This window comes from Triplophysa rosa, linkage group LG11 (assembly GCF_024868665.1).
Source record: "Triplophysa rosa linkage group LG11, Trosa_1v2, whole genome shotgun sequence".
In the NCBI taxonomy this organism is placed as follows: Eukaryota; Metazoa; Chordata; class Actinopteri; order Cypriniformes; family Nemacheilidae; genus Triplophysa; species Triplophysa rosa.
This window is the reverse complement of record NC_079900.1, coordinates 21,884,718-21,902,383: the sequence shown is the minus strand read 5'-3', so window position 1 is coordinate 21,902,383 and position 17,666 is coordinate 21,884,718. Positions and strand designations below refer to the sequence as shown.

General features: G+C 41.1%; 1 protein-coding gene across 3 annotated transcripts in view; it reads right to left on the bottom strand.

The window, feature by feature from the left end:
* Nucleotides 1-17,666, bottom strand: part of adgrl1a (adhesion G protein-coupled receptor L1a) — a 179,254-nt gene that overhangs the window by 58,170 nt on the left and 103,418 nt on the right. For 2 of the 3 annotated variants that reach the window (XM_057347039.1, XM_057347040.1), the window contains exon 5: nucleotides 10,319-10,333. The exons of the other annotated variant lie outside the window; for it this stretch is intronic. In XM_057347039.1, coding sequence (XP_057203022.1) covers nucleotides 10,319-10,333 — 15 coding nt within the window. The remainder of the gene's footprint in view (nucleotides 1-10,318; nucleotides 10,334-17,666) is intronic. 3 annotated transcript variants of the gene reach the window in all.

The window sequence follows — 17,666 nt, the reverse complement described above, 5'->3', positions numbered from 1 at the left end:
GTTGTTTGGTTACCAACGTTCTTCAAAATATCTTCTACTCCGTTATGCACAAGGAAGAAAGTCAAACAGGTTTGAAATGACATGAGGGCGAATAAATGATGCCAGAACTTCCATTTTTGTGTGAACTATCCCTTTAAAGTCCCTGTGAACTGGAAGTTGCGATCGTTTTGAAATGGAAAACTGGCAGCAGACTGACAGTTGAAGGGGAGGAGTTAACGGATGCTCCGCCCAAGACTTCAAAGATGAATAGTCACCACAGGACGGAAGTGCATTTTCAGATTTTAACTAAAGATGAGGGCACAAGACTTTTAAGAAGAGAATGACCCACATTGATAAACTATTTACAATAAACGCTGCAATATTTCATGCAAAAAAAGGCATTGTCATTTTTAATTTCACTGGGACTTTAAGTCTCCCGAGCTATGTAAGACCACTCCGGAAGCAGTGTCATCTCACGTGAATTATGAAACTCAAATAATGGTTAACAATCATTGTAGACACTAAAATAAATGTGAGAACAAAAAGAAGCTGTGTTAAAGCAGAAAACTGAAGGAGAAATACGTTCTACATCGACTGTTACACGTGTGTGCGAGCTGGCTGTCTGCGTGCTGCAATGGCATGTGAACATACAGTCAGGGCTCCTCCAGGCCTTCCCACTACACCGTCTAACTGTCTGGCTTGACTGCTGAGAACATACTGCTTTAATTGAATCCTACACCTGTTACTGGCAGGTACAAAGTGCTGCCAACAGGGGGCAGAGCTCTGCATTGAACTCAGCATCCTCTCCAATGCTGAATGGGTCGCAGTGTGCTTATTTACTGGGTCGCAGTGTGCTTATTTACGTCAGTGAATGCATTAAGCATGTTTATGAGCATCAGCGTGTGTTTTATAGAGAGAAAGAGAGAGAAAACAGAGGGAGGGTAAAGGAATTGAAACAGCTAGAACAACTGCTGTTGTGTGTTTGAATGCAAGTGTGTGTGAGAGAGAGAGAGAGAGAGAGAGAGAGAGAGAAAGAGTGAGACGTTGCAGGTGTTGCTGTGTTGTTGAAAGTGAAGAGAGAGGGTTGAAAAAGGCGGAGGGTCAAAGGTTATTCCTGTGAAATGAGAATTAGGATTGGGTTAATCTGACTAGGAGTCTCCCAGATCGCGTCCTGAACAGCAAGGGGTTAGCGGTAAAACAGAGACATGTGCTATGTTTAGTCCACTTACAAACACACACAGATACACAGTAAACACATTCACCCTTGACAAACGCACACACACATCTACACCCATATATTTACACACACCCAAAAATGCACTCTCAATGTATGAATGCAGAATTTTAGCCTTGCCGTGTGGTTGCTAAGATACCGTGAGTGCTTTTTAACACATATCTAAACGATTGCTAGGGTGTTCTGTGTGGTTGCTAGGTAGTTCTGACCCAAGTAAAATGATAAAAGCAGTGTTAGATGATCTGCCGGGCCGCTATTTTTGACTAGAGGGGGTTCAGGACACTGTCAGGTGAACCAGATAGGCCAGTTTAAATCAGGTAAGACTTGCAAAAGTCTTCTACATTTTCTAACTTTTCTATCAGGTTACTATTTATTATATTATATTTCTGTGTAGGCCTATATCATTTTATTGCAGTCTGTAGGGAAAGTGTTTTGCTGCGTTTCTCGCTCAATATTACTGGTGGGATTACTTTTATTCGTATCGTGTGATGCAAAAACATCCCACGACGGGGAGTGTCTTAACGTGTCAAACCAGACGTCTCAATGAGCTCTTCGTGCAAATTTCCCGCTAGAGTTGTTATCGGGTGTTTTTCGCATCAGCCCAATTCGCGTCATTCGCAATGCCCGGCGCAAATGCACATCTATCCGTAGTATGTAATTTACTTGCGCTGATAGTTAAATTCGCTCATGGTGTGAACACAGCATTATAGAAGGTGTGACAAATACAACTTGAAACTTGGTTTATTCACAGATGTGACTGAAGTCCATCCTTCAATGTACATTATCATTGAAAAAAGTTATAGCCAGTGCTGGAAATGGGGGGAGTGAGTTTTTTGGTAGTAAAAATATATTTACACAATAGTCTCAACATTTATAACCTGTTTGTAAGGGCTTTATGTGAATTATGTGCACTCCCACATGACAAAATTGTAGTATACTATAGTATTTACTATAGGAAATGTCTAGATACTACAGTGTTTTTGAATATTACTATAAGAAATAGTATACTTCAATTGACTCTACTTAATTTACATTTATGCATTTAGCAGACGCTTTTATCCAAAGCGACTTGCATTGCATTGTATTATACATTTATTTCTGAATATGTGCAATCCCCTGGGATCCAACCCATGACCTTAGCATTGCTAGCGCCATGCGCTAACCACTGAGCCACAGGAAAGCATATACTACAGAATACTATAGTGTACTACAGCAAATATACGATAGTAGATATTATAGTATACTACAGCATTATTAGGTGGGCTTCCACACAATTTACTAATTATGTTGTGTTTATGGAAAGATGATAATCAATATATTGTACTTGTAATCTATAACCTTGCATATTATTAACAAATGACATCCAAATGTGCAACAGAAGCTACATAGTCAAGTGTCTGAAGTAAAATTCACATTTTTGGAAGTATTGACGACTTCCATCTTTTATCCAAGCAATAGAAAATAATTTCTATTATGTATCAAATTTTGTGAATTTCATACATAAATATAGTGGGGGTTTCTGTATGTATGGTTTAAGAACCTTAATGTCCCTAACTAGAGTCACTTCTGTATATCTCGACCACTGTTATAACACACACACAGTGATGTCTATTGTATATGATGCAGAAAGATACTGTATGCGACAAAGTTTAATATTAGATTTTATGGTGTGTTCAAATCTTTCACCTCAACGTCCAAGCAACAATAACAGTGATGCTTGCCTTAGCAAACAGCACTAATAAAAACAGGCAGCCACCAAGGCCATACATAAATATGACGTTACGTACAGTACGTGTGTGTGTTTAAAAGTTTCATCTTCGCTGGCCTTGAGTTGTATTACGACTCACTACGCTCTGTTAGCGTGGCTGTCATAGCAACTGTGCACCCGAGGGATGTGTGCTCACTCTGCACGGCGCCATACAACTCCATTTCTCTCTCCCGATCACGTCGCCTCCCCTGGGCCGGTTCTCCCGGCAGCGCTGCCCGTCCAGAGCGATCTATCTGTATTCGAGTCCTCTTCAATGGAAATTCGTGAGCACCTGCGTACGCTTCGGCTCTTTTACTTTAACATTACACACACACGTACTGTATGCACATGCACACCCACGCACTCTCCTATCTCTCATACCGCCCAGTCCGAGTCACGTGTGAATTATGCTTAACATGTTTATCTGCTTCAAGGCAGGCCCAGAGGAGAATAAAGGAAAGAGTGTGTTGTGTGTCCTGAGCACAACAGCATGGAGGCACTTCCCAAGATTCCACAATCTGACAATGAATCGATCCTTAAACCATTCAGTGCTAATAAACAAAGACCCGGCGGGTGGGCGGTCGACACAAAGTTGTTAATGAAAATAATTGTTAACGGTTAATGAAATAGATTGAGGATAGAAGAAATAATTAGCAGCGGGGCAAGAGAGAAGAGATAAAGCAGCGGTGGGGTGGGATGGAGGGGGCTGGCTGTCCGCTGCGGTACCATTGCAGGTAAGAACAGCCTGAAATGTAGGTCAGAACACAACACTCGCCAATGGCACCATGGGGAGGGAACAAAATGGAGGGCTGACACCGAGGATGTGTAAAGCGATGCGAGTGGAAGAGGTGCAGGGCGAAGAACAGGTTTAGTGTTCGTTCCCAACAACAACAGAGACAGAACACGGTGCACAAACACACACACACGCTTGTGAATAGTTCATTCAGGAATACACATGTACAGGGACAGAGCAGAGGATGGGCACGACCGTTCTGTCCCAAACCCTTACTGAGCGTTTTTAGACAGCGGAAGCACGCATCCAATGCACAGGCTGCTCTAAACAGCAGGACGCCTCGTTTTGGCCAAATTACAAGGCAACTGTGCAAGGCAATCCCAGAATCCTTTGCAACAATTTCCAGTAATTTCAGAGAAGGTGGATGGACCCTAGGAAAAAACAATTAATTTAAAATGCATTTATTTGATGCTAAGTATAGTTTAAATGTATTAACATATTTACTGCCATGACTTACTGATATAATTTATAATTAAACGTTATTTGTAGAACTATTTATACACAATGCATGTTTCTTCATATTAAGCCCTTGTTTAAATAAAAATGTGTTCTAATGTCACTTTTGATAAGGATTTTATCACTTTTTTAATAAAATCAATCTTTCAATGCAAGATATTTAAAAAAGAAAATGAGGTTTGCAGCGATCCTCCCAATGGTCACACAACTCAGGTCGTGTACCTGAAGCATACGTGCAATAGTTTGACTTTAGCACAATCAAATACACTTAAATGTATCTTTAGTTGCACTGTTTCTGCACAATTAAAGTATATTAAGTACAAAATTAGTTGTTCCAATTTAGCAGACTTTAAGTATACCAATTTAGTATACCACAAATACAATCGCAGTGTATTTTCATGAAGTACATAAGATGTTAATGGATTTGCAGTATACTTAGCATGAAATAAATGTGTTTCAAATACATTTGACTATATTTATTTTTCACTAGGGGAGTCAAAAGAGAAATGATGCTAAACATAATGTGTTTAATACTGTCGAGTAGTCAATATAAGACGTTCATTATCTTGTTTTCCAAAACAATGGGGTATATGCACACGGGGCGATGACATACTTCCAGCCAGCTATAAGCCACTTCCGCTCTGAGGTCATTTTTCACCAAGCGATAACAATGTGTTCAGTAAGAAAACCTTCACATTTCTTTTTTTTTTATTTGTGGACGTAGCTTGAAACTGATAGCCTGAAGCGCTGCTCCTTTTTGGTTGTCGATGTACGACATATTGTTTGGATAATTTGACTCACGTTGTTGACCGTAATCCCATGTGCATCTTGAAGCGACCAAGTAAAAAAAACGCCATTGCTCCTTATAAGACGCTACGTGCGCCGGATGTAACAGAGCCGGTTGAGATTTTAGCAGAAATACATCATCGCTCAATGTGCATATATATTACACTCTTAAAAAAAGGTGCTTCAAAAGGTTCTTTGATGGTTCCATGAAGAACCTTTAACATATGAAGAATCTTTCTGTTTAACAAAAGGTTTTTTTCTGGCGCAAAAAGGTTCTTCAGATTATAACCAGTAAGAAAGAGATGGTTCTTTAAAGAACCTTTGACTGAATGGTTATTTGTGGAACCAAAACCTTTTATTTTTGATTTTTAAGAGTGCACTTAAACATCCCTAAATCAAGATATGGGCACAAAATGACAAGCATTTACACCTTGATCTCAGAGAAATCCTACAGATTTTGTTACAATTGTGCTCAAAATAATCTTGTTTTTCCTTATTCATACAAACGGCACACAGCTGTTTATCACAACGTTTATTTTATTTCTTTGAAAGCAAGAAATCTTGTACTATTTTGGGTATAGTTTAGCCAACAATGAGACTTCTGTTATCATTTATTTATTCCCATGCGGTTCAAAACCTGAATGTGACTCTTTCTTCAGTGGAACACAAAAGAAGATAGTGGTTTTGTGTCCATCTAATGTATGTCAATGGGGGTCAGTGTTGTTTGGTTACCGACACTGTTCAGAATATCTTCTTTTGTGTTCTGCAGAAGAAAGAAATTCATACAGGGTTGAAATGACATGAGGGTGAACAATGATGGAAGAAAAATCCCTTTAAGAAAACAGGTCTTCTTTTAAGGATGCTTACAAAATAGTATTGGAAAACTATGAAAAAAGAGCACTGTTTGTCTTTCGTTAAATGCCTGAACCATTAGCAAAATGTCCATTTCAAACGCCACAGTAAATAGTTGCGAGCATTCTACAGATTTCTTGTGAGGAGGGCACATTTGTATGAAATGAATAAAATTGGCTGAGTTGCTGATTCGAATCAGTTTCCATTTCTGATCCAAACCCAAGTGAGCTACATTAGTTGCCAAAATTGATGGACTGACATCTTTATTATTACAAATATATTAAAGCCGAATTAGACTCAATTAACTCTAATTACAAAATGAACATTTTAGATTTAGTAGATTTTAGACCTATTTTTGCCTTACAAATTGGCCTTCACGTCAGATGCGCATATGATGTCTTAAAGCGGCTTTGGAAGAAACTGCTTAAATAGGTAGCCACTAATGTAGACAGCAGACTGCGTGGCAGCTCGCAAGGGTTTGGAACAGAGCCTTTAAATCATATACCCAGCAGTACATGACAGGAGGCTATCCAGCATCGTTCCAGCAACGGTTCCAGCATCGTTCAAGTCTCGTAAAAGTTTGAAGCCGAACACTCAGAGACTGGCACGAGGATCAAGTACGGCATCCCCGCGATTGGCTGGCTGAAGTGAATCAGGCTGCGAGCTGATTGGCACCCCAGAGAGAGGCCACGTGAGTGGACCTGGCTCTGCCTCACAAAGCAACCATCTCACAGAGATGCCAACGGCCGCTGTGCCCTCCCCTCCGGACATGCGCGGAGGGAGCGCCTGCCACAGACGCCACTGAGCGGTGTCCAAAACCAGACAACAAAAACGAGAATTAAAATGAAGAATGATGCCACTGGCACATGACAAATTGGAGAGGAGGAACCCGAGGAAGGACGACTGAAATAAGGCGATCTGAGGCTCAGAAAACCTGCGGCTGTTTCTGATGAACACATGAGAATTTGGAAGCATGTCAACCAAGAGAAGAATACAGATGAAAAAGAATGAGTCATGGCTAGGGATGGGAATCAAAGGGAATTAAACAAGTCCAAGTTTAACAAACTTTTGCTCCTGCTTTGGTCAGTTCAATATAAAAAATAAATATAACTTACTTATAATAATACAAAAATATTCAAGTTTATTATGTTTAGATATATTTCATTTATGCAATCATTTTAATATAATATACATAATTATACAGCAGCCACCCATCAAAAGTTTGGAAACGCTTGACTAAAATGTTTCTAATGATCTCACAAATCTTTTAATCCCAAGGTGTTTGCTTAAATGTCCGAAATTACTTTGTAGACAAAAATATACTGAAGGTCTGGGAATTTTGGCCGCTTTCTTTGGCCAAGGCCCGCCCAAGAGGCGTTATGACTGTCAGGTAAAGCAACCAATCATGTTTGGTTTTGTGCCGCGTCGTGTTTAGAGGCATGGAAATGTCCCCGCAGAAACAGTTCGGTGTACATTCACGAATGTGTCAAAAGTTAACAGCAACAACGATCTTCACATACTTTTAAGAATTAAGCGTTTAGTCTATCGTGATGAATTCTTATTGCACATTAAAGAACGCAACGCGCACGTCTCCGGGAAATCCTGCAAAAATCAGATGACGACTTCGAACGTGCTGAAGTGTTTCCAGAAAAGTGTGCCTTATGCATCAGACGTTCGGCCAACGGTCCGTGGGCGTGACTTCTGAGGCTGAGACTAACAAAAATATAATTGCGCCAACATATCAATTTCATATATCTTATCAATTTCTATAAATAGTCGCTGTTCATTTCAAACTGGACACTTCATGACCAAAAAATCCACGGTTAATAACACCCAGGGGTCAAGAAACGCGCGGGCGGCAGAAATAACTTAAAATACTCGATCATTTGTGGTCATACATATATGTGTAAGGCATCATTTGAAAGTGTAAAGCAGGGGTCTTCAACTACTTTTCTTTGAGGGCCAGACTCCAAAAGTATAAATAGGATGCGGGACAGTTTTTTTTACCATATCCTCATTTCTTCTGTTATTTTGTATTTCTGTTATTTATTTTGTTTTGTTCCTTTTATACTGTTTTTGTTGCTGTTACTTATAGGCCATATATTAAAACATGCACACAAATATTGTATCCAGTATTTGTGCCTTTTCATGATATTAAATTAAAAAGGATATTGTCTTTTTAACTGTATTTTATATTCCTTAATGCGTTACTTTACCCAAAAATTGCTACTAATTTACTCACCCACAGTCCTCCAGTACATCGAGATGTGGGTGGCATTGTTTTTTCAAGAGGATATTTATGAAGATATTTGGTTGAATTAATTAAAGTTAAATCAATAAGTAAAAAACGCAAATACATTCAACACAAAAGTAATCCCTGCCCCTTGTGACGTTAAAATCGCATCTTATAAATCAGTCAATTGATCTGTGCAAGAAACTGAACGCTATTATCACATCCTCGGGTGAATTCCGATCGCATTCATGTGCCCCACGCACTTATAGGGCAGAGCCTTTGTATAATGCGAGTTCTGGGGGGAGATGAACAGCTGTTTGTCGTAAATATAGCCATTATTCATAATGAATGCAGTAATAAAAACAACACCGTTTCCCTCTTATCTGAGACAACCGTTCACGTGGTGTACCCTTCCTACAGTTAGCCTACTTTCAAGGGCACTAAACGCGTTTTAGAACGCGACCTATCGCGTGCGCAAACCGATTGCCTGTGGCTGTGCAATGCATTGCTGATTATAACATTGTAAATAACATTAAGTTTCTTGGACTGACCGATCAAACCGCTTTATAAGACGTAAATCATTATGAGCCGCGGGAATTACTTTCATTTTGAATGTAGCAGCGTTTTGGGCTTTTAAAGATGTGGCGTCTCAGGAGGACGTGCATTTAAAGCACACCGTTCTTAAAGTCTCTCCACTTATTTGAAATGTTAAGGCGGGCCAGGAAAACATGATGGACGGGCCGCATTTGGCCCGCGGGCCGCCAGTTGACTAGCTCTGGTGTAAAGGGTCTACTTTTATATAGGTATTCTTAAAATAACAACAAAACGTTGTGCCGCCTCTATCTCCGTGAACATTTACGCAGTTTAGAATCAATTCAATGTAAGTAAGTGTAATTGCTTGCTGCTATTTTGAGTCTTGTGAACAAATGAACTAAAAAAAGAACAATTTCATTAGAATGATACGAGTCGGACTACACTGGTCACACTGTAAGAAACCACTGAAGACGTGTTGCCTATTTATTGTTTTTGTATTATTTTGTAGTACCCAGTGTTTTACTCTCATCGCATTTAATTCATACTGCAAAATACAAAGTCAGTGAAATAAAAATGTGTACTGTGTCCGGCATACTTTAGCACATCGGCAAATAAATCCTGACGGAGCCAAACATCAAGAAAATAATTTGTTTCCATCATTTTTTGCTAATGTCTGAACAAAACCAGTTCACAGTTCCCAGCCCTATACATGGCCACAGAGAGAAAGCTCATAAAATAGAAAGCTTGTAAAGAGAGATACTGAAGCACCTGGAAATGGAAAAAGAATTTGGCAGGGGGTTGGCCAGTTACCAGCTCTACAAATCGTTACTCTAATCCAAAACAACATACAGAGAAATCAAAGGGATCTCCTGAAGGAAGGAAGGAAGACAAAATAAGAGGGATTGAGAGAAAAATGAAAGGAGATACAGTAAAGCGAAAGAGAGGGGTTTTAACAGTATGGAGGAGTCGCTTTGGATCTGGAAGGACGGATACAAAATTAATCGCAAACAATAGAAGGATGAATAAGTGATGTCGCACGGGAGAGGGTGGAATTGCACAGATGGTTACGCGTGTCAGTGGAAGATATGGGTTATGATTCAACACTGTACTGAAACAGGGAGAAATGACCTCCTGTCCAACAGAAAAGTGGAGCGGGGAAGCGCTCGATGTAAAGTGGCTCGTGCGAGTGTGTGTTTGAGAGAAACAGAAAGAGAGAGAGAGAGAGCGCCGCATTTAGTTGGAGAGAGTGTTTCCCTTGGGGTAGAAGTGATCAGATTAAAGGATGGTTATTAATTTCTCAAATAGACTTAATTAGAACTTTTAGCAGGACAGCTGGTGGAGGTTCTAGTGCCGTTTCCAGAAGTGAGCGATGCGTGCGTGAGTGCGCGCAAGCGTGTTTGAGGCGCATGCATGATGTCCTTCTGAGCGCGGGGATTAGTGCATGTATGCAGGAGACTGTACGCATGATGGCGTGTGTTGGTGTTATCTGAAACAAGAACGGAATCTGGAAGGAGTATCTGTTATAAGCCAGAGAGAGAGAGAGAGAGAAATAGAAAGAGAGGGAGGGATATAAACATCAAACATGAGCACTACACAGGGTGCTGGGTTAGGAGAGGGGGATGAGGGGAGGAGAGGAAACGGAAGAGGAAGGGGTAGAGGGCGGGCAGGGCGAGCTGTGGTTTTCATGTTCATTGTGGTCTTTACCTTTTTGGTCCACTTCTATTCAAGCATCGGAAAAAAGAGACAGACAGAAATAGAGAGAGAGAGAGAGAGAGAGAGAGAGAGAGCAAAAGGAAGAGCCAAAGAGAGGGAGAGAGAGAGAGAGAGAGAGAGAGAGAGAGAGAGAGAGAGAGAGTAAGGAGAATGAAAGAAAAACAAGTGCAGGAAAAAAGAGAAAATTGAGATTAAATAAAAGGCTAGCCTTTCTCAAATCATGTTATTCTGTCAGTGTGATGTTGAGGCTTTACAGAGAGGATGACTCGAGTGAGTAATGAAGGGGGGAGAATGGCCTCAAACGCTTTCACAAAGTTTTGCAAAACCCGTTTCCGTTCTTCCTGTTTCATCGTCATATGACACAGTCACGCTTCCCCCAGTCACACGCACTCCGCCCCCTCCGCTCCCCTCCATCTTTTCGTCATCCCACTCTCCAAACTTCTGCATCGCTGGATTGCTGCGAGAGAGACGGTATGTTCGGAATGGCGTACTACCATACAGCGTGTACTTTTTTGTGCCATATTCCATATGTATACTGTTCACAGTATGCCTACAGTTTACATGAACATGTAGTAGTACATCATTGGAGCACACTGCATGGAATACTATATCCCATACTGCAATGTGCATGATCTTGAATGTGATGAATGAACCGGAAGCGGTACAAACACGCATTTTGAATGGTGCTGTAAGTCTGCTTGGACCATGCAAACCAGCCAAACCTTGGACTATCTGAACATGCTCACAGTATAAAAACAGTAATTTTACTGCTTTAGTTCACATACTTTTAAAATGCGGTAAAAATGGCAAATTCCAGAAACGGAAAGCAAATTTGCAAGTTGACTGAAAAAACTATTAAAACACATTTGCATTTACTTTTTTTCCTTACTTTTTTTTACATTCACATAACAGTTTTTACCTGTATTTTTACAGTAATCTAAAACCTGCGCTTCAAAGCCAGACCATCAAACCTAAATGGGTTAAAAGAGCTTGTCTGGTTGACTCATGGCTACACATAAGCCATCCCCTGACATTATTTACAGAGACGAGGTCTGCCACTGGTGTGATTTCTCAAAGATACCCACTTCAATAATATCTGACAGGAACATTTTGTATGTGGCACACCAAAAGAATTGCTTACAGCACCTTTTGTCAGTCAAATTGAACATTACGGTGTTTGACCACAAAACCAAATGAATGGAAGTCAAATAATAAGATATGATTATATAATATAATATGATATGATGATAACCGGACGGCATAAATGGCAATGATGTAACACACTAGTGATTGAATTGTTTATCATTGCATACTGCACACTACTTCACATGCTATCTTTAAAAAATAGTAGGTCCAGTACACTAGCATTCCATTCCGAACATATTTTAAACAGTGCAGCAGTCTTCCGGAGCTGTGGGGATGAAAGAGTTAAAAAAAGAAAAAGATTGATGCAGTAATGACAGAGAGAGAGAGAGAGAGAAAGAGAGAGCGAGAGAGAGAGAGAGAGAGAGAGAGAGAGAGAGAGAGAGAAAGGCAGGGAATAAGAGAAAGAGAGACTTCTGCGAGAGAGAGATTGATTTCTGAAACCGAAGGGGCTGGTTCTGGCTTGGCTGGGACTGGGCGAGCGAGCTGTTCTCTCTCTTTCTCAAGTGTGGAACTTGACCACTTATCGCTTCTACTTGCTGAATCCATCAAGATCCAGCTGCCAATCACTGATTGCGGTCCGCAGGACCATGCAGCTTGGCTGCAGGTACACTTCTGTGAAGCAGGCAGGCAGAGCCAGGGAGAGAGGCCATTATAAGGAAGGGAGAAGTTCGAAAGAACAAAAGACTGAGAAAAAGAGATGGAGGAACATTTCTTTTCCCCCTCCTGCTGGAAAAACCAGGTCAGGTTTTGGGAACATGACGGCTGGCTTGATGCTGGTAATTTGTTAGACCGAGAATAGAGTTTGGGGTAGACTTCCCACCGGTTTAGTCAAGGTGGTCCAGGTGGTTCCTGCTCTAACCAGGGTAGTGCTGATTATAAGATACTTCGTGGCTTTGTCTGGCCAGGAACCACCTACTTATACAGCACATTCTGTGTGATGGCTGTCTAATCTAACATACTGTAATCCCATCATAATTTATTGGTATGGAAAAAAGAAAATACAGTAGTCTGGTCCAGTTTACAATTGATTCTGGCCAGTAAAAACCCATTTAGATGCAAAAGGTCTGATTGGTCAACATCAAACGATGAGTTATGCAATAGTTAGTCAACAGTGGGTCAACCAGTAATGTTGGTTTGGTTTCACATGCCATTCAGGGCAATCTCGAAAGGATGGACGTGTCATTGCAGTTACCACATACCTTAAAAAACACATTTTTTAAATCAAATACAGTAGTCGGCAAGCTTATTGAAAATTGTCTTAGCAACAAATATTACGTTTGACTTAATTGTAATAGAACTAAAATGGAAAAAAATTCAACATACTGTAGCAAAAACTAATTCCTAAAATAAATAAATAAAAATAAATGCACATAAAATAATTTTAATATTTTAAATCTTTTAAAATAAATAAATATAATTCTAAAATTAATAAAACTACAAAATTCAAAATAAAAACACACATTGAATTAAACTAACAAAAATTTTACTAAACTAAAAAATAAAAATAACTCATGTAAAACGTCTGTAGATCTTATAAATACTTTGTCAACGGGTTAAACAAGTTAAAAACACAATATCAGATTAACATCCTATAAACCTGAGCCTGACCACTATGCTGTCCAGCAAAACATCTACTGTATTGACCAGCATGGATGACTATAAACCAGCTTCATCGAGCCATCAGCATGTCAGACTGGCCTCCATCTGATGCTGGTTTGAGCTGGATTCTCCAGCAGCGCTTTCCGTTCTTCTCGCTCATGTTCGCACACAAAACAGAAATCCTACGTGTTTGCCCATTCTACGGCTACTCTGTCATTCTGGGCTTCGGTTATGGCGTGTGTTTGTATGTGAGAAGAGCCTCAGTGTCTATGACAGACAGACAGCCAGTGTGTCAGTGTGAATGACAGCTTGTCTGTCCCGCCGATCTGGATGTGCTAGCAGTGTTAGCCTGTACCCGCGGCTGACACGCACAAGCGCTCGGGGAACTGCTAACGTGTTAGCGACATGTGTCGGCCTGTAGCTGGCGACACGCAAGCGGCGCGTGAAGCTCAGTGGTTTTCCCCCAGAGACCCATTGTGTGTCTTGAAAGACACGCTGGGGTTTTGAAGAGGAGAACCTCGGGGGAGAGATGGATGGAGGCATTGATGGGGAAAAAAGCCACGGAGACAATGGTTTGGTTTTTGAAGAGATCTTAGACAGCCAGATACGCATACACTGTATGGGTTATGGCCGTGGGCGGTCGCCAGCTGAAAAGGACGCTGCGTGAGAATCTTATAAATTGGTGAGATGTAGATTTGCAGTGCGTGGACTAGCACTGCAGCAAAAAAATTAATTACGTCCACTTCAACATCCGTTCATTAAAAAAAATCCTTCAGTTACAAGGAAATGGAACTTGTAAATAAAAACCAGTTCTCGATTTCCAATCCTAAGGGTGACATAGCAGCACAAACTGCAATGCACTTCACTTTACACAAAGAAGAGCTGACGCCGGCATCCGCCTGCGTGCGATTTTAACTCCAGGGTAAAAGGGTGATGAAATCTCACGAGGGCATAATGAAGGGACATGTGCTCTCTCCGTCTCTCTACAGATGACACAACAATGGTCATTCATCTGAGACTTTAAAGTGAGGTGCTGTGGCATATGTGCCGTCTCTCTTCCTGACCTGGATCTGAATGGCACAGTAAGTATTTTTCCCCTTGAGGCACAGAGAGAGAGAGAGAGAGAGAACAAAAGTAGAATAAAGATAGAATGCAGATGACAAGCATATGTGACTAATAACGCAGGAACTCTTCCTCGAAAAAGCTGCGGTGATGAGGGAGGCAAGAGAAAAAGAGACCGTTATTTGATTTATGGATGTTTCCTCTTCCACCTGTGGAGAAAACCACACGTGCGCACACACAGTTGCATTAAAATAACCGCTTGTGCATTAAAAACACGCCAGCTGCTCGTGCATGCGGCATAATTGTGATTGTTTTAATGGCTTCCTGCTTTATTTGCCTGCCCTTGGTGAAGGAGTACGGTGGCCCTTGAGCCCCCTCAGCCCAGCGGTCTCCGCAATCCTTTCAATTACTCGTGTGATAACAAGAGGTGCTAATGAACACATCTGAGGAGCGCCCGAGCGCACGCGTATCGCTGCCTTTCTTCTGCTTCTCGCATTAAGACCGTTGACGCTTGTCACTCCGCACACATCGCAGATAATGTAGGCCTAATAAATATTAATGACTGCGGCAGTTTCAAAACTCTCCGTCTCTCTCACAAATACCAAATTACGGCGAAACACCTGGTGCTTGTATATTGACTCCCACTGTGTAACACTTCCTGTAGAATTTAGGCAGGAATGCGACTGAAATGTTCTCTCACTTTGCATTCTTAAAAAAGGCTTTCTATGGGGCCAAAGCAGTCAGGATGTGGGATGCATTTAAAACAACGCCGTCTTTTGTTCGCTCCATTTACTCGGCACTGGGCTGAATTCAATCCTTCTGCGGCTCGGCAAGTTATAGCAGAATGTGTAACATCTTGTAAACACTACAACAGTATTTGGACCATTTAGCTCGTATGTCTGAAGTGACAATCAACTATTTATGCACTTTATTATTATTTATTTTAAAGATTTTTGGGGAACTTGTGTGAACTTGAAATATTCAAATATGAAACTAGTCTTATTAAAAACACAATCTCAACTTCAAAACAAGCTTCAAATATCCTCTATTGAAAATGTTACAATTATTTTTTTATCTTCCAATTTACCCCAAGCAGAAACTCGGATAACCGTAATCTTTTTGAAAAGTCTATATGTAAATGTATACATTAAGCTTATTACCGTCTTTTATACAAAACCCTATAACATAAAGCAGATGGTAAAGTGTATACTGTCTAGTGATGACTGCAGCATTAATTCATCACATGATGAAGTGCACTCTAACGCCCCATTCACACCGCAAGCGACAAAGCGAGGAGATGTCATTTATTTCAATGGAGACCCCGTGACTTCCGGCGACAGTGACCGTTGGCGACAGGAAGTGGGCGTGTCTAGCGACGCGACAAAGTTGAGATTTGCTCAACTTTATGATGAGCGACTTTCGGGAGCGACTACCAATAGGAGTAAAGCAGCGGAGCTCACGTCATCCATCTCTCGTCAGTTACCGCAGGGTTTGTTTATAAATGTTACTAGAGCAACCAAAGCTAGGAACGCCTTCTAACGACCTCGTAGCAAGAGACTAGCGACACCTAACAACACAGTCGCTGGTGGTCAGAACGCACAGTAAAGGCCTCTACTGTATATCCAGATGTGCGGTGCAGTCAAACACACTTTAGCACTTTATACAGTCAACAGAAATGCCTGGACTGCAGCGGTGGAGAGATAATTCAGCCCCAGCAAAGTCTGCCAGATTGTGGTAGTCTGCCCCGCAAGACAAATTACTAAAATTGTAATTTCATTCTGCCTAATTCCTTTAAAGATTCAGACACCATAAAACAACGCAGACAAGCCATAGAAATAAACAATGTTATCAGTGGTTCTAAACAATTCTCTACATATTTCTACTTGATAAATCTTGTAATTGTACCACCAACAAAGTCTTAGTAACAATAAAGAACAGGTTAAACTTTACCTAAAAATAAAACAAAGACAAGATAAAATGTAGCTTACTTTTAAAGTGCCCATGAAATCAAAATAGTAAAAAGTTAGTCTGAGGGGCGATTCACATTTCTCTCTTCAAATAACCCGCGGTGAGGGCGCGCGCGGCACTACGGCACTAATAGTTAAACTATTTCCATCTCGATGCGGCGCCGACGCGCCTAGAAAAATCGCATCGCATGTCTGCCGCATGTCTACATTTAAAATAACGAACTTGCGCGCACAAAAGACGAGGGCCTTAAAGGAATAGTTCACCTAAAAATAAAACTTCTGTCACCATTCATTCACCCTCTATCATTCAAAGCCTGTATGTGACTATTTCTTCTCTGGACCACAACAGAGGATGGTGGTCCAGAGAAGATGAGAATGAATAACGATGACAGAATTTTTGGTTGAACTAGCCCTTTAACGATATTTGTAATCAAGTTTCAAATCATCGAAAAATCTGTATTTAGAAGATGTAATCATATACTGTAGATCAATGACTTCAATGAGCGTCTCATCAGATTCCATCCTGTGAAGTGAACTAAACTCTATTGGCTAATTTAAAAGGGAGAGGAGTTACTCAACATGTCCCGCCCTAACTTCCTGTTTCAGTGGAAATTACGTCAACGCATCAAACAGATGTGCATTTCAAGGCATTTCAATGGGTCTTTAACATTGAATCCTATTTAACATAAAAAGCTGGCTAGCTACCCATTCTAAGGATAAAGAGCAATGTCATAGAATAAAGTCTGAGTCTGAGCATACGAACAGCTCAGAATCTCTGAGAATATTTCGCTTGACACACTGTACACTTTGATTTGCATCAGCTCTCTTTGAAGAGTGATACCCTGCCTTTAAATGCATCTAATTGCCTTTTCTTGACCCGAGTGAGGTTATCAGATAAGTTAGCACAAGTATCAAGTGCGTGAGGCCTTGTTATATAATGCACACTGACAGAGGACACCAGGAAAGATGCCAACCGACTTGACTAAACAGATTTCTGCCAAGAGAGCAAAAGAGGACGCATTACGGTGATCGCCGATGCATTAATGCCGCTTGGCCAACACTGCCTCGGGCTGTACTGAGTTTGAGTAAGCCGAGGAAAGTCACTGCCGACTGAGGCGAGGCCTGCTGTTTGTCTTTAAGGGGCACAGTTCGGAGCAGAGCTGCCTGTTTGTCATTTCCTCAGAGACGTTGAGCTCTGTGGATATGAGGGCCAGAAAGTTTGACTCCTGCTGGCACTCAGCACCCGAATTTGACGCGTTGGCTGCGCCTGCAGTTGCGTGCGAGCGGCTGTGTGTGCGACGCTGTAAAACGGTTTGGCTGAATCTGTCGCCTTGCTGTCTCGAGCGGCTGTTATCATGGCGACGGTGGAGCTCAGACACAAACAGGAGCCTGTCAGGAACAGCGCAAGCCAAGCTATGTCCTTAAATGCAATGTCTCTTGTCCCTAATTCCTTGCGTATTAAATAAACAAACAAACGGACATATGTCAACGGTAAACACGCCAATAACGCCACGGCACGTGTTCTCGGCCGGCCGTGAAAGATGGGGCATTATCAGAGCAATTAG